Source organism: Colletotrichum orchidophilum (genome assembly GCF_001831195.1).
Source record: "Colletotrichum orchidophilum strain IMI 309357 chromosome Unknown Scaffold_19.1, whole genome shotgun sequence".
Classification (NCBI taxonomy): Eukaryota; Fungi; Ascomycota; class Sordariomycetes; order Glomerellales; family Glomerellaceae; genus Colletotrichum; species Colletotrichum orchidophilum.
The window spans coordinates 328437-347438 of NW_019172975.1; the positions used below are offsets into that span (position 1 = coordinate 328437).

Genomic DNA, 19002 nt, shown 5'->3' on the forward strand with positions numbered 1-19002 from the left:
CCGTATAAGTACGCTGCCATGATTGAGGTAGGCTGCGCCAGATCCTTTGGGAAGACATCGACGTGGCATGATCTTCTGGGCCTCCTCTCTCTCTTCGTCATAATGCCGCCCGTCGCTCCGCGTATCCGAAGTCTCTTGTTCTGGGCGCTGAGCTGTGCCTCGCAGGTCTCCGCCCAGAAGCCCTCAAGTCAGTGTTCACTTGAGAAGGTCGCGGCCCTCCTCACACCAGATAACCAAGCCGGGGTCTTGACGGCTTTGCACTTGAGCGACAATGGCACCTTTGGCGAGGTGGGCAACATCGCCTATCCCAAAAATGCGACTCACCTGCCGTCGCTCTGCGTCGTATCGGTCAACGTCACGTCCTCTTCGACATCTTCCTACACCTTTGGACTATTTTTGCCAGACGGGTGGAATCACCGGTTCCTCGCGGTCGGCAACGGGGGTTTCTCGGGAGGCATCAACTGGTACGACATGGGCACGGGGGTAAAGTACGGCTTCGCGACGATGTCGACGTCGACGGGGCACAACTCGTCGAACCAGGACATGGGCTGGGCGCTGAACAACCCCGAGACCAAGGCCGATTGGGCCGGCCGCAGTCTGCACGGGTCGACTGTTGTCGCGAAGCAGATCGTCGAGGGGTACTATGGCGTCGCGGCGAACAGGTCGTACTACTCGGGCTGCTCCACCGGCGGGCGCCAGGGCGTCAAGTCGGCGCAGGATCACCCGGAGGACTTTGACGGGATCCTTGCGGGCGCGCCGGCGTGGATGTCTACCAGCCAGCAGCTGTGGCAGCTCAAGGTCGGAGCCGTCAACCTGCCCGAGGAGGGGCCCGGGTACCTCCCGCCTGCCATCTTTGAGGTCATCAGCGACGAGGTTCTTCAGCAGTGCGATGGGTCCGATGGTATCGTTGACGGTGTTATCATGGACCCTGCGCACTGCAACTTCCGCCCGGAGAAGCTGCTCTGCAACGCGAGCTCGTCAACGACGAACCGCTCCGCTTGTCTGACGGCGCCGCAGGTCTCGACGCTCAGGCAGCTCTACCTCCCGCTCGTCCAACTCGACGCAAACGTCCACAACGTGACGTACGTCTACCCCAACTTTGGCCTCGGCTCTGAGCAGCAAATGCCGGCGTCGTTTGGGACCGGAAACGAGCCCAGCCTGTACGGGACGGAGTATGCCAAGAACTACCTCTTTGACGACCCGTCGTGGGACTGGACGACGCAGTTTGACTATTCTACTTTTGCCGAGGCTGCAAGGCTCAACCCGGGCAACGTCAATGCGGATCATTTCGACCTTTCGGCCTTCCACGGACGGGGCGGCAAGCTGGTGCAGTACCACGGCTACGCGGACGGCCTCATCCCCACGGACGTGAGCCGCGTGCTGTACGACGAGACCTGGGCGGCCATGGCGGCGCGGGGCGTCGACCTCGACGAGTTTTACAGGCTCTTCTTCGTGCCTGGGATGCAGCATTGCTCCGGGGGCGTGTATGATGCGCCGTGGTACTTTGGCGGGAGCGGGCACGCTGCGGATCTGGAGAGCAACGGGCAGCATGTGTTTCCCGTGCCTGGGGTGGATGATGCTAGGCATGATGTGTTGCTTGCGCTTGTTGCGTGGGTTGAGGGCGGTGAAGGCGTGAGGGAGGTTGTTGCGACCAAGTTTGTGAATGATACCGTCGGCGAGGGGATGTTGCGGCAGAGGCCGATTTGTAAGTATCCGGGGTATGCATCGTGGGATGGGAAGGGGGATGTGAATGCTGCGTCGAGTTGGACTTGTGTTGGCGTCTAGAGTGTAGAGCTTGCTGAGATTATTATAGTATACAGCAATTGTATTTTCATATTTCTCCCAAATCGAGAAACGAACGACATCATGAGATATCCGGTGGTGAGGTGTACTTGACAGAGGAGGATGTCACGTGCCGGCGTGCATCTAGCGCGTAGATTAGTCACGTCCATCCCAGCGGCCCGCGTCTCGATGACGACATCATTGCAGATGGGACCTTTGGTCTCGCAAACTATCCAGCGCTTTTCAGTGTAACCCATTGTAAAAGTGATTTGGTAATTATCAATTGCCGGCCGTTGAGGACAATGTGCGGAAGATACGTTCTAGCTCTGGTGAGTCTCAGAGAAGCCTGCAACTGTCCAACCCATCTTAAAGCTTAATGGCCCAGACTAACGCAACCACAGCGGCCGTCACAGATCCGGCGGATGCTGGAGGACGATGACATGCCCGTAGATGATGCGCCAGAGGATGAAGGCCAGGGGTCCCCTCGCCAGACGTACAATTTTGCACCGGGCTACCACGGCGTAGTCTACCGCGCCGATGTCCCGGATCGCGGTGCGGTGCATCGTCGCAATCACAGCCGCGGCGAGCAGGACAGTGCCGCCGCTGACGCAACATCTAGCCAGCCCAAAAACAGCGGCGGCATCGACGACAGCTCGGTGAAATACAAGATGCAGTCGATGCAGTGGGGGTTGATCCCCTTTTGGACCAAGCGCGATCCTGGCTACGCCGTGCTCTCCAAGACGATCAACTGCCGCGACGACTCGTTGAGCACGCCTGGCGGCATGTGGTCGACCATGAAGGCGGGCAAACGGTGCATTGTTGTTGCTCAGGGGTTCTACGAGTGGTTGAAGAACGGAAAGGAGAAGATGCCGCATTTTGTAAAGAGGAGAGACGGCCAGCTCATGTGCTTTGCTGGGTTGTGGGATTGCGCCCAGTATGAAGGTGAGTGAGCATGATCACGAAGCATGGGAATCACCGGTACATATCAATGTTCTGTAGCAAGACATCTGACCCTTGCGATAGATTCTCAGGATAAGCGGTATACCTATACCATCATCACGACAGACTCCAACAAGCAGCTCAAGTTTCTTCACGACAGGATGCCCGTCATCCTCAACCCGGGCTCCAAAGAGATCAAGACCTGGCTGGACCCTAAGCGGCACGAGTGGTCCAAGGAGCTGCAGGACCTCCTGAAACCATTCGACGGCCAACTCGAATGCTACCCCGTCAGCAAGGAAGTCGGCAAGGTCGGCAATAACTCGCCGTCCTTCATCATTCCCGTCGCGAGTAAGGAGAACAAGGCCAATATTGCAAACTTTTTCGCCAACGCGTCCGCGAAGCAAAAGTCCAAGGAGGCCACCAAGCTTGAACCCTCAGTCGAGGCAAGGGAGGAACAGCCGGGTGAGTCGCAGGCAGGCCAGGACCAGCCGGTGCCGGAAGCGATTGCCAAGGCGGATGAAGAAAAGGACGGTCCGGAGGTGGCGGGCATCAAGCGGGACGCGCCCGACGCGGGCGGAGACGCAGACGAGGAGCCACCCAGGAAGACGTCGAGGGTGTCGCCTGTGAAGTCGAGGCAGAGCAAGATCAACCCGACGAGTAACGGGAATAAGAGTCCGGTCAAGGCGAAGCAGGGCGGCACGCAGAAGATTACAAAGTTTTTTGCCAATAGCTCTTGACACTGTGTAATGGCGTTTGGGAAATGTTTGATGGATCAAAATAGCAGGTGGCCGGTGGGAAAACGAACACGGATGACTGATGATTGGCCGTTTCTGAGCGTTCGAACGGATATGAGTAGAAAATTTTTTGTTTCGATTATTTCGTAGGATACACGGTGTTTTTGGGCACATTGACACAACTTACTGCCGAGTTCTGCTCACATATTGGGTATGGTGAGCATTCTGCACGCTGCTGCTCATTGCGTGTTGTCAAAGAACGATCATCCTAATCGTTTTCGTGGAGTAGAGATGTATTTTCTTGAACCAAGAAAGTTGAAGCAAAGTATGCATCACTCTTGGCAAGAAACCCCCAAAAAGGTGGTCACGCTGCTCACCAACGGCATCTTCCCCATCCCCTTGCCACGAGGATCCTAACCACGCCCACGCGATCAAGAGAACAATCATTAACATCATTCAGTAAAACTAGAGTCAGTGGCCATCAATCGAATACCAAAAATTCCTTCCCAATGGCAAAATTGTCAACTATGTAAAGAGATCTTGCTGAAGCAGGGATCGCCGGGCCGTCCCAGTCTTTTAGATGGCAGACCCGTAGGCGAGGACGTCATACGTTGTATCACTTCTCCAAGTGGACCTGTCTCGCCCACCACGACAGAAGGCTGCGTTTTGTTTACCTTTCTATACCTCTTGGGGCGTGGTGTCTTGATGTGAGTCACTTGGGAGTCACTTAGTGGTGCGGCCACGAGGGTGCGGGTACCTGAGGTACATGGAGTGAGAGTGTTTTCACCTTGGGAGTTCGTCCCTGAGAGATGCGTAGGTGCTGACGACATGGGCTGGACGAGACAAAAATCACCAGGGCCTTTTTTCCTTTTTTGCCATATTTTGCAATTGGAGAGTGCTATCCTTTGGTTGGAACATTTGTTTTGGCTATCATCGATCAATGAACGTCATGGGTGTTGAACCAACCGCCCCCCGCCCCCCCTTTCTGAAAAAGAGGGAGTTGGCATTATCGTACTCGGGAATCCGAAAATAGATCATGATCGAGGCTTGATCTTCACCAAGTGAAACCACTTACAAAACAGCGGGATACCCCGGAAAATCATGAGCGTAGGGACTAGAACAGACAATCCAGGCTAAGCGAATTTAGTTAGTCCTGAACTCTTTAGACATGCGTGGCGTACGGACTATGAGGCGGCGGATGACGACGCGTTTGGGAGTACTACACGGCAGCGCGGCAGAAGGCATCACTTCACGTCTGGGACGGCGGGGGGAGGAGGGTATGAGATGGACTTGATGACGGAACCCAAACGAGGTTTGGAATCAGAAAGCTAGACCGAAGAAGTGATTATTCAGGACACACACAAAAAATTTTCTTCAAGTATGACAGTGTGACTCCGTTTCGTTAGGCAACCATCCAGAAATCTCGGCGTACCAGCCTTCAAGCCGGCGGCGACGACATGTCGTTGGCCGAAGAGAAGGGGGTACCCTACCCCGTCCCCCGAGGTCCAGCCGCATTTCGTTGGTGCTCGAGCTTCCTCGTATTGAACACCTTCTCGAGGATGGGATGAAATGGGAAAAAAACGAGCCAACGAGATTGGGCGCGTCGAGGGATGGCGAACCCCAGAATTCAGGGTTCAGGAACGTTCAAACTGTCGACATGTGTGTGGCTGGAGCCTCGGGGGGAAAGCTCGCGTCGCGAAGGGGGTAGGGAAGAGAGGGGGAGTTTGGGAGAGGCGGGAGGCTCTTGCGGTGTGGCGGATATTGGGACTTGACGGGGTGTAGCTGGTTATCTGCCTACTATAATTACCGACTGGAGAGGGGAGCCTTGGAATCATATCTTTTAGTCTGATGTTTCTGACAGCGCCCGAAAAGTCAAACCATTCTGCAGAAAACTGCGCCCTTGCTCGCCCTCGCTTCAACCAGTCACTTTTTTTTCTTCTTGGCGCATTTGACGGGCGGCAGACACACAATAATGGTTGCGTGGACAGCGGTGAGGTGTATCTCGGCGGGGGTTCCCGGTGCGGGACTCCGCTGGGACTCCGCTTCGCCGCCCCGGTGCCGATGAGAATGTGGGTCGCGAGTCGGCCATGTCCCAGCTCTCATTCTCGGCCACGCCGCCGGGTAGGTTAAAGTCGACATGACGGTGTGATGCTCTACAAGGTACTCTACCTTATTCAACTGAATCAACCTTGCCGTGATGCGAATTGGAATCGGCAGAAACGACAGGAGCAAGGGACATGGGAAACCCAGGACCTCGTCGCATCTGTCGCATCAGCCGCTTCGCGAATAGGCGCTACTGCGGCGCCTTGCGTCTTGTGCGCCAGATTGTCCTGGTGCGGTGGTGTCCTGGCGATGCACTGGCTCCAGTCAGCCGCCCGCCCCCCCGGCTCCAACGGCTCGGGATAAAGTTTTCTATCCGCCTTTGCAGGCGGGTAAGTCGGGAATGAGAGCGTCGATTTTCGGGGACCAACCATCGAGTAGGTAGGGCATGCGTACGGTAAGATATTCATAGCTGGGCTGGACTGGAAACTTGACGGCGGGATCCGTGCTCAAAACGGCGACCAAGCGGGGAGGGGGCGCGCACGGTGGGAAGGAGGGAATTCTTGGGTTCGACGACGTCAGCAGCGCCTAGCGCTGTGGCGTGTGTTCGTTCATCAAGGGCCTCCCTCTCCGAGAATCGGTGCCGAACGTGCTCAGGGTATTAGGTAGACATGGTTCTTTCACATGTTGTAGCGTTCTAGGGAGAGATCTTGGGCCTGTGGGCGATGTGTAATCCCGAGATAGATGCGTCTGCTTTTTGGAGTGGGCAAAAGGTCAGTAGAAGTGATCTGTAGATTCGACTAACGACTCGACATGCAGTTGACCGCATGCAGCACATCACCAATTCGACCCACACTGATCAGCACGACATGGAAGGGGATGGCTACCGGCTGGAAAGCGTGTCGAAGCATCAGAAGAAAACGCCAAGCCTTCTGTGCAGCGATGGACCGTTGGCGGTTGGCCTGGTGGTGGTGGTGGGACGGGGTAGGGGGCCGGGGAGGGGGGTGGCTATTCTGCTTCTTCTAGGTAGCAAGCTCAGAAAGCATGATGAACCAACTACAGACAACCAAAGACGAGAGGAGAGGGATTCATTTGCAGCAAGGTGCTCCGTGGGATAAGCTTATTCAAGGATATCGTGTACCGCGACGACTCAGGTTTCTGCGAGCGAGAAACTCGACACCAACGGGGACCCGATCTACCGATTTACGCGAGTCCACCAGTTGTCTCCATATAACCACACTTTGCGCCATGGGAACTATCGGGAATGAAAGTGATGGGTCTGCTGGATACCACCCAGTTATCGCTAGTCCTTGACAATGTTGACTGCCCCCCGGCGCAAGCTGAAGCCGACCACCGACGCGCCGCCGACGCGAGTCCGACGTACCCGAGTTAGGCGGTCGGCAACCCCCCCTGCGCCGCAAGTTCGTGGTTCCGACGGGAAGAAAGAAACCACAAAAAAAAAAAAGAGGGCTGGACGTCTTTTGCTAGGGCTGGGCCGGGGACGCCCCAGGGAGGAAGAGTTTGGTTGCGTCCCACCCCTTTCGGGTGTCTGCTGGTCCCACCCCGGGCCCCAGTCTCACATCCCGTCGCCCGATGGCGGCTATAGAATTGGCCAATGCATTCGCTGTCGGGGCCGAAAGGGCACCGGTAGGCGTTCTCTGGGCTGGAGTGGTCTTTTTCAATGCATGGCGGAATTAACGGTTCAAAGGCTTGGAAGGGGGGGGGGGGGGCAGGTCCAAGTTTTTTGAGTTTCTGTCGATCTGATCACTGCCACGGTCCCATGATGTCGTTGTGAGGGCATTCGCATGGGCTCAAAGCGACGAAAAACCGTCCCATCCAAAGTGTTTTCAGCTGAAGGGTTTTTCTGAAATGGGGTCAGAGAAAAAATATCGCCTGAAATTTTCTCTTCAATTTTTCAATGGGGAGCGTTAAAAAAGGGGCCTCGGAGCGGCGCCCACTTTGCGAGACGCCGAAATGCCGGACGAAGCCCAAGGTGACACACACAGTCTAGAGAATGGAGTGGGAAATGAAATGAAATGAGAAAATATCACGGGAGGAAACAAAACCGTCTGACCCACGCCAGGCGCACAATCACTGGAGCACCGCGCAAAGATGATGGATGACGAAGTCTCTGCAGGGCCTTCACTGACACTTTGGTACGCTCGACTGAGCTGAGCGGTTGAACCCCTTTGCGAACACATGCCAGACCAGACCAGACCAGACCAGGTCAGCGTGAGGTTCAGCTGCATCTCTGAAAGATACAGATGCCAGAAACGCTCATACATCTGCCATCCTTGTCGCGGAGGGACGAAAATGATATCATAACGGATGAGGCCGAGCTCGCCTGGACTCGCGTTTCACAGAACTCACACACCACTCCCACTCCCACTCCCACTCCCACTCACATGCGGTCCACCGTCCACGGTCCGCGGATAATCCTCTTGTACGCACACCTTTTGACAGAAAATAAGGTGTTCTGAGCCGGTGCCAAAAGCTTAAGTCGGAATGGGACTAGCTCCCGCAGTGATTTGCTGGGAAACCAACCCGATCGAACCCGCAGCCAGCAGGGAAAATAGCGCGCCTATCCGTACTGAATCATTCACTCAGGTCCTCCCTCTCACCCGCACACCCACCTCTTTGTCTCACTACTAATATGGCACGTATGGTATCTGTAAAGCTCCCAATGGGACCCCACTGGGACTGGAGTCACAACTTCTCTCTCAACTCACGGCGGGCCCAGTGGTCTCCCCCCCCACTGCTATTCCCGGGACGTCTCCGCTCACTTCGGGCCTCGACCTCTGCAAAACACGCGATTCGTCCCCGGCGTCCCGGAATCAAATGGGGCCTTCCTCTACCTCCATTTCCAGCCCTCGAGACCTTGGAATAATGCGCAACTATTGCGCTGTGCCCCCTCCGTCCTCGGTTGCTGCTGGGACGTTGGCTCCGGTCGTAATTCCGGTGCAGGTATGTCCGATGTGTTGCTCTGTGTATTGGCTCAATGTCTAGATACTCTCGACAGGCACGTCTTTTCCCGTGTTTTCAAGTATCTCTTACACGTTCAAAGCCACACAGACGCCCCCCCTTTCTCTCTCTCTGTCTCTCTGTCTCTTCTTCCGGCTCTTCATCAGCCACCGACTCACCCGTCATGTATACTTTGTCCACAAACACACGGACGGTGACCCACCACAGCTCTTTGGTGCCATTCCTATCTGTCCACACACCCCCCTCCCTCTCCGGACACGTACCCCGTAGACCGGCGCGGCACCGAATACCGAATTCCAGATGCGACGGGACTGGGATGGAAGAGCGACTGACTCCATATGCAGGTACTCTCGCTCATGTCTTCGTCCACGCGCGTTGGGCCAGCGTTGACATTAATATACACCCTCATTGGTCCCAGCCCGGTTCTCGTGCTCTTGTTTCCCCATGGTTCCATCGGCTCTCCATGTACGGATAGTCTACAACTATATCCCACGCCCCCCTTCCCATCATTCCCCCCTTCCCCCCCCCTTGTCTCCTGTCCTGTTTCTGTCCATTGTAGAATCGTCGCATCTTTTTTCTCGTGCCGTCCTCGGAGATCCTTTGGCGATGCTTCGCTCTCACCCGAGGTGACAGGATATATAAATTGCCCTTGCCCACCCTCCGCCTCACCTACCACGCCACTGCCCTCCACCTCCACGTTTTGCCTCTTCGCCTCTTTATCCCACAGATCCATCTACAACACTATTCTTATTTCTTCCACTAGCTCGCCATCCATCTTGGTCATCGTGATCCTTGCACTGCTACACCAGTGCCATATCCACCTCATTTGCTTCGAATCACCGTTCCGCAAAGAAATCGGGGCGACTACTCCAAAAAAAAACACACATCTACACAATGGACAGCACATCACCTGAGCTCCCGCCATACAACATGCCTAGCGAGTTATCCTCAATGATGAGCGGCAGCACGCCCTACGACATAATCGCCGCGCAGTTTGTCTCACGCATTGTATGTCTATAACCCGCTCAACCCAGACAACATCTACAACCACAACCACAACGTACTCATGATACTCACAATTCGAACAGAACTCCAACGAGAACGGCTACTGCACTCCGACGTCACTGTGGTCCAGCCCTCAAAGCCCGACCTCAAGTATCGACCACAGCAAGGCCGACGACTCGCATGATGAAGCACATTCGCCCGCCAGCGGATCGGAAGAGTCTTCCAAGCCCACCGAGAAAGGAAGACGAGGCAACAGATATAAAAACTGCAGCGAGACAGTGCTATCAGTGAGTCAATCCACTTCTCCATCCCTCTCCCCCGCCCGTGGAGTCCCAATCTCACCTCCCGCGGGCCACATCCGAGAAAGCAAAGACTAACCACCTCACCCCCCGTCTAGAAGCGCCGCGCCCAGAACCGCGCCAACCAGCGCGCCTACCGAAAGCGCAAGGAGTCCCGTCTCGAGGAGCTCCAGGCCCAGATCCAGGACATGAGTCAAAAGAACGACGCGCTCTGCTGCGCGTATAGACTCTTGGCCAACGAGTGCTGCAGGCTCCGCGCGAGCCAGCAAATGTCCGCCGCGGGGCCGGCTCCGGCGGCGTGGAACTTGATGAGCGGCAGCAGTACCAACGCGGCCGGGAGCTTGGCGCTGGACATGTCTGCGCTCGACGCGTACCGCATCGTCCCTCCGCCCTTGTCGACTTCAAGTCCCGTCCCCGAGTCATATCTCGACTATCCCGGGAGCCCCGATAAGTTGTGGAGTCGCTATTGATCGCAAAGTTCCACCGGTGTTGGGCTATTGTTGGAGCGGGATTTGAGACTGGGTGTTTGAGAGCCCGGTGATGACGTGGATAATGACTTATGGGGAGCTTGATTGGGACTTTACTTTTGGGAGGGACGATATTAATAGGGCTACTTGTGTGGGAAAAGACTTTCCCTGTTTCTGGAGGAGTTCTGACCGGAAGAGCGTTTCTTTTGGGGGGGATTTTATGCGACCGGAGTCTGGTGTTTTTTTTTTTCTCAACGCCTATTTCTTTCCAAATAATCAGTGTCGGACAACAGAGTCTCGACAAGGCAGCCATGCCCCCACAACAATCTTCGCCAGGTCGTGTGTATCACGAAGCTTCTGGTAGACAATCAATCAAAAAACTTGATCAAAAGTTGCAAGTGTTTAGTCTTTCATTCTCGTATTCATCCCATCCCCTACTCGCCTGCCACTGTTCCGCGAGGTCGTGGAAACCATGGAAACCATGGAAACCTTGACGGTAAACCTACTATTAGCGAGAAAACAAACTTTGCCTCTCTGCAACGTGCGTCATCCCTACTTCATGACACGAGATGGGGAAGCCCCGGATAGATCAACACTTTGCCACAGGACCTCCCGGAACGGTGTACGTCGTTGGCTTCACCAAGAGAATCAGCACGACTCACTCGCCATCTTCTTCTTTTTTCGAGTTTCGCTCTCGTCGTGGAGTAAGAATTCAAACTCACCACAGGGTAGTAGATATTGATCAAAATACCAGGCTCGTTGCCAGTGTACGCACCCCTAGATGATACCACAGAGATTAATTACAGCCAAAAAGACATGCCAAGACTTGGTAATTTTTTTTTTTTTTAAAAAAAGAAACCGAGCTGCGCATCAGAGACACGAAACGCCCTACTCTGCCCTGCAGGTGAATCTGATGTGCATATGGGCTTTTTCTCTCTCTGGGGAACGAAACTTGGCATCGCAACACAAAGACTAGAAACGGACTGGAACAACTCACGGAAATCTAACAGTGGGCGAGAACGAACCGCCGCTCCCTGCTCCCGTCACCTTGATCTGGGCGCACGAAATGTAGAATTGGGCTCCGGCCTTGGCGCTGGCGGAGTGCAGTCCAATCTGCTCGATGCGGAGGAGGTACTCTCCCGGGGCTAGCCTCCCGTCAGTACGCCGACGCGCCACGCGAACCATCAGGCTTTAGAAATCTTTCAAACCATTGATGGGTTACGGTTTGCATGGGTTCAGGAGAAGAGGGACGACGGGGAGGAAGCAAGAGCAAGACGAAGCGTGACAAGTCGTGACGTACGTGTACATGCCGGAATCGCAAAGTTGAAGGCGGCCTGGTTCGCGGCGGGGAACTTGATCTGGCCGTTGCCCGTCTGCGCGCCCAGCTCCCAGATCTTGGCCCAGGGACCGCTGCCGTCGTAGGCTGTGACGTTGCTGGACGCTCCGGCGGGGGAGAGCCAGACGATGACGGGCCCGTCGTGGTAGATTGCTTGGTCCATTGCGAAACCGACCTGCGGATATGAGTGAGTGAGCGTTTCCCGTGGAGCCTTGCGGTGGTTTGACACGGAAACGGGTAGGGGGTTTGCGGGAAAAAGGGGGCGGAAAAGGGGGAGAAAGGGGAAGAATCACGGTTGAACCGGCGGCGACGGTGGCGGTCTGGGTTGCGGGACCGGAGGACAGACCGCCGGCGTTGCAGACAATGTCTCTGCTGAGGACGTCTGTGACTGGGCTGTTGTAGTTTGTGTTGCGCCGGACGTAGGTGTATTCGCCCGTGTTGACGCCCCCGACGACGAGGCTCGTGAAGCGGTCTGGTTGGGGAGTGGACTGTCAGTTTTGGGGGGGGGGGGGGGGTTGGTTTTTGGCTTTCCCCCGGGGGGGCCCCCCGGGGGGGGGGGGGGGGGGGGGGGGGGGGTGGGGGGGGGGGTGGGGTTGGGGGGGGGGGGGGGGGAGTCTGCTTCTGGGCTTCCTCACAATGGGCAGAGGTGAAATCGCTCAGGGCGACGAGCGCCGTGAGGATGGGGATGATGGCCTTCATCTTTGGAACTTTTTGTGACTGGTCCTAGGAGACTTGTTTGCAGTACGACTCTCAGGATACACTTCAACCCATATTTGATGCCATTCATCTCGACGGCGGTGCTTGATAGTTAAAGCCATCGAGCGGCTGATTTGCAAGAATTCTTCGTCCTTCCAAGCCTCTCGGTCATGCTGGCTTGCCGACCTCACCTAGACTGTGATTATTTGCTGCTCCATCCGGTAGTTGCCCACATACACAAAGGGGTGTCGACGTTAAAGTGCCGAGGCAGGACGATGTTACTCGCCTGGATTTACCCGGTGACTTCTACCGCATCACATGAGAGCCCGATTCCTTTCATTCCAGCACTCGGAATGGTAGGGCGCACATGGGGGAAGACTACGTTTGCAGTGATATCGGGGGAGACGACCCTCGCTCGCTCCAACGTCGGAAAGAATCTGTTGCGTGGATTCTGATTTTCCAGTTCTAGACGTCTGCTACAGACTCAAGATTCCGACGCGCTTGAACTTCAATGAGTTGTCATGATAGGCGCAGAAACAAAAAGAGGAAAGAATGGAGAAAAACATCCTAAGACGGCTTGGGGATCTTCAAGATAGACGTCCGTCCGTATAAAGATCAAGGTGAACCCCAACATTAAACAACTTTGTTCTTAAGTCATTAATCTCGAATCAAGGGCATCTACAGCCTCAGCCTAATAAAGTATCGGGCCGACTGAAAATAAGCACGCGGCAGCCATCAAGCGGGATCAAATTATACTACTCGACCACAAACAATAAACTACGAAACCATCGTTTATTTCTCCGAACCGGAAGAAAACTTTAATAAAACTACCAGTCAGTGCCAGGATAAATAGTTCCTCGATGCTGCTTGGTGTGAACATGGGCCATGGTACCTGATCGGCGGGAAAGCCGGAAGCTCTGATCCCGAAAGCAAGGGGGCGGACGTCATGGTGTTGTGCGATGGTGTTCCACTTCCCGCGCGAGCCGGTCATGGTCCACTTTCTCGCTCCCGCGCGCGGGGAGAGAGAAAGACCGGAGAGGTATCCGAGAAAAGCAGTCGATGATGATGTAGGAACTGGCTTGAATCAAGTTAAGCCATATTTTGTGTTTGGAAATCATCTCGTTGGGAGATGAGCCGCCGCTGGTAACATGGCATGCCGCGCTTGCGGTATAACCTCGCGTCGAGGCCATCCTTTCCTTGATTACATAACCATCACTGTCTATCTTTATAGGGCTCTTCAGTATTCTGTTGCTTGGAAGGTAGCCGCTAGATATTGGAAGATCACTGGGCGGAGGGGTAAATGACATATCGCTTAGAGCCCGGAGGCTCTGGCTCCGCGAGACCCCGTTTCACGACCCTGAATAGCTTCCCCGATGGAGTTTGCTGCCAACTTCAAACAGCCAGTTAGTGCCTTTGGGGTCTCTCAATTCTCGATTTCGGGAATGACTGCGGCCTACTGTCTGCGGTACATCATGAGACTCGTTGCTATGGCGGTAGGGACAGTACGAGTTGTAGAAACTAATGATATCTCGCTGACAGCTCATCGGTACATGCTAGAAGTGGTATTACCCAGAATAAGATGTCTACTTATCCCCAGTGCTCTCTCACCTTGCTTTGCCTCATGACATGATTCGCGTGGTGATACCGGGCACTGCTTCTCAAGAACAGCTGAGGCGAGGACGTCGAGTGGCGCAAACGGCTAAACTGCTATCCCATATAAGCTTCATTTAAGTAGATTGCAAAGTCCGGGGTAGATTTTCACTTCCGGCAAATGGATGGGCTCGTGTGCCATGCAGGACTTCTGCCGGTGGCTACATCACCGCCAACAACGCTGTAAAGAATCCAGCGCTACCCTTTTCTTGGCCTCGTGGAACGTTACGACTTTCTCCATTGTTCTCTTTCCGGATTCAAAGTAATAGATAGTCCAAACTTGGAGAATGTCCTTATCCGTCACGAAACCCAAGTCAGTCGGTCTTTGAGCACGATGAATCCTCCCACAGATCCATGTGGGTAGTTGACGAAAAGCAGAGCTCTGGGTGTTGTATCAGAAGTAGACAGACGCACAAAGCGCAACCTCTGTGTTTTATATCTTTTACCAAGCCACGCCGAGTCTCGTGGTTCCCCGATGCCGCTCAACATTGGCTGGCGCATATTGGGCACGATCAGGCCAACACAGCGCCTGGTACCGTCCCCACGCTACCGAGAGAAACCCGCCCATCACGCGACGGACGAACGTATCGACGATGTACCGTGGCAGCTTCTCGTCGATAGCAGTTACCCCAAATCTCAGCGTTGTCATATAGGGGGATTTGATTGATTGATTAAGAGCGTTGATTGATCATCTCTTCTAGAGTAGCATCAGGGAAGCAGAGCCTCCGAGCCGTTTCGCTCCCGGTCTGACGAAGAAGATGGTGAATATCCAGTATCTCCTTTAAATGATGGATGCCGAGCAAACAATCTGTTGATGTGATTCTCTCCCGCTCATCCCTCTTCCGCGTAAGCTTCTGCTTCGGGTGTACATTCATATCCTTGACCAGACGCAACGTACAAAAACCGCCACGATGAAGTTCTTCACCGTCGCCGCCGTCCTCTCGGCAGCCATCTCAAAAGTCTCTGGCCACTACATCTTCCAGCAGCTGTCCATAGGGTCCACAAAGTACGACGTCTTCCAGCACATCCGCAAGAATACAAACTACAACTCCCCCGTCACAGGTCAGTTGCCCGAAAATCACCTACCCGAGTTTCTTTCTCCCGTCACGAATGCAAACTGAACCCAAAAACGTCCCTACTCCCAGACCTCGCCTCAAACGATTTGCGATGCAACGTCGGAGGTGCCAGCGGCGTGCAGACGACGGTCATCAGCGTGAAGCCCGGCGACTCCTTCACCTTTACCCTCGACACGGCCGTCTACCACCAAGGCCCCATCTCGCTGTGAGTATTCTGGCCAGCCGTAGTATCGTCTACTGACAATTGTCCAGCTTCCTTTCCAAAGCGCCCTCTCACGTACAAGACTACGACGGTGCTGGAAAGTGGGCCAAGTTCAAGGATTTCCTGCCGACCTTTAGCAACGGCCAGGCAACCTGGCCAATGAGACGTAAGGGACAACAACATTGTCGATTCCTCTCCATCAAAGGGGTAGTGTTTGGACTAATCGTTTCCATCCAGAAACCTATGAGCACAAGATCCCGACGTGCCTCCCCAACGGCGAGTACCTGCTGCGCATCCACCAGCTGGGAATCCATAACCCCTACCCGGCCGGCATCCCGCAGTTCTACATCTCGTGCGCCCAGATCAATGTCACCGGCTCGACCGCCCCGGCGAGCTCGTTCGCGCCGACCCTCAGCATTCCCGGTGCCTTCAAGGAGACTGATCCCGGGTACACCGTCAACGTAGGCGTCGCCTTTCTCATAAAAAGCCGTGACGTGACGTTTTGAGGTTGGTCGCTGACATATGCACCCCTGTAGATCTACCAGCCTGGATTCACATCGTACGAGGCTCCCGGTGGCAAGGAGGTAAGTCTGCGAGGTTTGGCAAAATCATTTTGTATGGGCTAATGGTTCGTGTAGTGGACTTGCTGAGCTTTGGCTTCGCGATAAGCGGGAAAGGATCGTGGTATTTGTGCGTTTCGCTTTGTAAATCTCGTTCGGCTCCACGGGCTAGGAATACATGGGACAGGTAGCGATCTAGCACGTTTCGGAACAAATGCCGCATTTAAACACTGTTGACACAACTGATATCGGTGCGTCCAGCAGCTTGCCCCCTCCTCAACTCATAGACTGTGACTCGCTGTTGTGCGCCCCTTGGCGTTCTCTAGACTGCCCAAGTAAGGGTAGACAGATCTCCGGATGACTTCGTCTTCGTCGGGACTCTTGCTTACCGATCAAAGAGGTGATATAATATCAAGATGGTGGTTATCAGATTTATGCACCTTGTCGGGGATTTATATAACGGGCCGATTACCAGATCTTGACCCTCACCCAAGGTGGCGGTTGACAGATGGATGTTCCAGTCCGGTACAGGTCCGCGCGTGGCATGTGGGATTTCGTTACATCCTGGAATAAGCAAGCTTCTCCGCGTTGTCTCGTGATATGCGGTTGGGGGGTACATGAATACTGGGTCAGAAGGCATTCAGACCATCAATCCCATACCCCAGCTACCGATTCTATAGCCACTGGGCCGCCTCATGGCCAGCTGCTCCTCGACTTGTCATTGGACCAGGGGAATACGGAGAAGAATCCATCGGTCCCGGGGTCCTTCCCCGGAAAGAGGCCGGTCTGGCCACACCGCCGACAGCATGCCGAGAGTCCTTGAAACGCTGGGGCTATGGCCTGGCCATCCTGTAGCCCCTTGATTTGATCATGTGAGCGGTATCCTCAGCGAGGCGGCCATCGTTCGAGGCTGCGTAGCCGGCTGGCTGGGTAGCAATCCGCATTCATTAGAAGTGCGGCAGCGGCAGCGGCAGCGGCAACGACTCTGTTCTCGTCCTTTCTCTTTGTATCTATCTTACACCTCTCACACCATCTCCCACATTATGGAAAGTGAGGTTGTAAACCTACCGACCAGAGTGCGCTTAGACTGATAACAAAGTCGTAGTGAACTCGACCGCCGCTTTTCCGAGAGGAGGCGGAGCCAATTCGTTCTGTGTCTGAGACGAGCGAGCAAGCCCTGTGAACCGAGTACGCGTCGGCGCCCAACTGCGGGGAAGCTAGGGATATAGTCGATGCGCGAGGATTCTCTAGACTCCAGATTCCAGCATGGCGGTGGCGGAGAGGAAAACCCCGCGTTCCTGGAGATATCGGGCCTTTGGTGGGACTAATGGGTTGTTCGCAAGCGAAGCTGCGCGAGCGCCCGCAACAAGGGGTCTGAGACGGAGACAACCATCCTCATGGCCAAGCAGACGGTGAAGGTTGCAGTGCGTTGTGGGCTGATGGGAATCGAAAGGCTGAAAAGTGATGATGTCTGTTGAGAGAATGAGTGTTGAGACGGCGAGAACTATCCAGCGAGCACCATTTGCAAAGGGTCAGCGAGGAGAGGTTGAGGTCGTGGTAGTAGGTTCAAGTTCGGTGCGCACATTGGCGGCTCAAGTGAAGTCGTCGTGGGTTTGCGCCAGGATCGTTGGTCGAGGCCGGATGGAGCCCAGCCAGAGACAACGAAGAAGCGCCGAGAGAGGAAGCGGGAATGTGGGCGACTACATGTAGGAAAGAGGCGCTAAGAAAAAGCGAGAATACGGAACCCGGCCGATCTGACAGGCATCGGGCCGGATGGAGACGTTTGGCTGGGATGAGAGTCATTGCAGGTCGGCTAAAATCTCGCACACTTGTTTCGCACCTACTTACAGTAGTAGGTAAACTGGGTGACAGGCAAACGGGTTCTTGGCAGGGATCAGTGCTGGAAGGGCAACTGTCACTGGTCTGGTCAATGCTGAGGATCCGTACTAACGGCGTAGAATAGCGAGCAGGAGAAGATGGTGCAAAGAAGTACAGTGTACTGTATGATCGGGTGGCCGTTAAGTTTATGGCGGCGAAGACAAAGGTGCGGCGACAAGCTGTAAGCCGGGCGGCGGTTGGAGGGGCGGGGACACGGCGACGGCGACGGCGAGTGTCGAGATGGTGTGAGGGCGGCCGAATAAAAGATGGTCGGTGAATCTAGATGGAAGCCACTTACGTCTTCAAAGGCGACCCAACAATCTGGTGACGGATCATGCTTGCAGCAGACATTTCCGACAGGTCGGGCAACTTGTTGCATTAGGGCGAGGAGACCAATATTGATTGTGCCATGAAATGATGAAGCCGCTGAATTATGGGAAAAATAATGACGGAAATTTGGGACTGTACAGAAATGAGGACGAACAAAAGCGTGATGCCGCAGCTGACGATGAAGGTGGAAACGTTATGAAGAAAGCAGCGAGAGAAATAGCGTGGGAGATGAATGGGTGATTGGGCAACGAATGAGAGCGAACCAGCGGGTCCAACTTGGAGAGGTGAAGAGGTACACCGTACCGCCAGCCTGGGGTGCCCAAGGTAAGGTAGTCCACATTAAGGTGTGGACGAGGCAGCTGCAGCCTGCGAGGAAACGGGCCGAAAGTGAGTTTCCACTTTTCAGTCGATCATGGCCGGGGTCCCTCACTACAACAGATCTAAGAGTGCTAAGGTAGTCAGTTAGTCTACGGATACCTTTGCACTGAATACTTTGACTAGGTGGGAGAGGCACAGAACCGAGGCCAGGCAATTGTGGCCACGACCCAGCAAGTCGGGAACGTGAAGCAGCATGTCAGATGTCTCGAATTGACTGGGCAGGACCGGCCGCAGATCACGGGGGGTGACACGATGCATGAGGGATAGGAGTACCTATGGTAAGGTGGGCGAGGAGAATACAGGAAAAGGAAGCAACCGCTGTGAGCTTGTGAAGACGGCAGTTAGCGGAGCCGGCCACGGCGGGTCTTGGCTGCATTGTTAGCTGGAAGGCACCCCAAACATCTAGGTACGAAGGTGGGTACCTAAGGAAGGAAGGAGGCAGGCACCCAACACTCGACATACAGATACTGTTAGAAACCGCAACTTCCCTGGCGGCTTGGCCGTTGCTTGTTCCTTCTAAGCTCAGCGAGATGCTTGGCTGGTTGGATCGCCCAGACTCCTCCGTACGGAGAAAATGTACGTATCTCTAAACGAGGCCCTCTGGCGGCGTGACCGTTGCGGGGTCTCCATACACCTCCACACCTCCAG

The 19002-nt window shown here is 54.8% G+C and overlaps 5 protein-coding genes across 5 annotated transcripts; 3 read left to right on the forward strand and 2 right to left on the reverse strand.

Moving 5' to 3' along the window:
• Positions 1-102: 102 nt before the first annotated feature.
• On the forward strand, positions 103-3458 carry CORC01_03253 (tannase and feruloyl esterase; the record flags this gene model as incomplete). The annotated part of the gene is made up of 4 exons (XM_022614903.1): positions 103-1705; positions 1990-2030; positions 2184-2724; positions 2806-3458. The coding sequence occupies 4 exons, from the start codon at positions 103-105 to the stop codon at positions 3456-3458; spliced, it is 2838 nt and encodes a 945-aa protein (XP_022478639.1).
• Positions 3459-9371: 5913 nt separating this feature from the next.
• Positions 9372-10251, forward strand: CORC01_03254 (uncharacterized protein; the record flags this gene model as incomplete). Its single annotated transcript, XM_022614904.1, has 3 exons — positions 9372-9485; positions 9566-9769; positions 9880-10251. The coding sequence occupies 3 exons, from the start codon at positions 9372-9374 to the stop codon at positions 10249-10251; spliced, it is 690 nt and encodes a 229-aa protein (XP_022478640.1).
• A 586-nt stretch (positions 10252-10837) lies between these two features.
• CORC01_03255 (cellulose-growth-specific protein) lies at positions 10838-12283 on the reverse strand (the record flags this gene model as incomplete). The annotated part of the gene is made up of 6 exons (XM_022614905.1): positions 10838-10882; positions 10971-11025; positions 11246-11393; positions 11549-11759; positions 11878-12056; positions 12220-12283. 6 exons carry the CDS (start codon positions 12281-12283, stop codon positions 10838-10840), a joined length of 702 nt encoding a protein of 233 aa, XP_022478641.1.
• A 2558-nt stretch (positions 12284-14841) lies between these two features.
• Positions 14842-15858, forward strand: CORC01_03256 (fungal cellulose binding domain-containing protein; the record flags this gene model as incomplete). The annotated part of the gene is made up of 6 exons (XM_022614906.1): positions 14842-14992; positions 15076-15211; positions 15259-15374; positions 15446-15669; positions 15745-15792; positions 15847-15858. The coding sequence occupies 6 exons, from the start codon at positions 14842-14844 to the stop codon at positions 15856-15858; spliced, it is 687 nt and encodes a 228-aa protein (XP_022478642.1).
• A 1157-nt stretch (positions 15859-17015) lies between these two features.
• Positions 17016-17571, reverse strand: CORC01_03257 (uncharacterized protein; the record flags this gene model as incomplete). Its single annotated transcript, XM_022614907.1, has 2 exons — positions 17016-17272; positions 17352-17571. 2 exons carry the CDS (start codon positions 17569-17571, stop codon positions 17016-17018), a joined length of 477 nt encoding a protein of 158 aa, XP_022478643.1.
• Positions 17572-19002: the final 1431 nt, after the last annotated feature.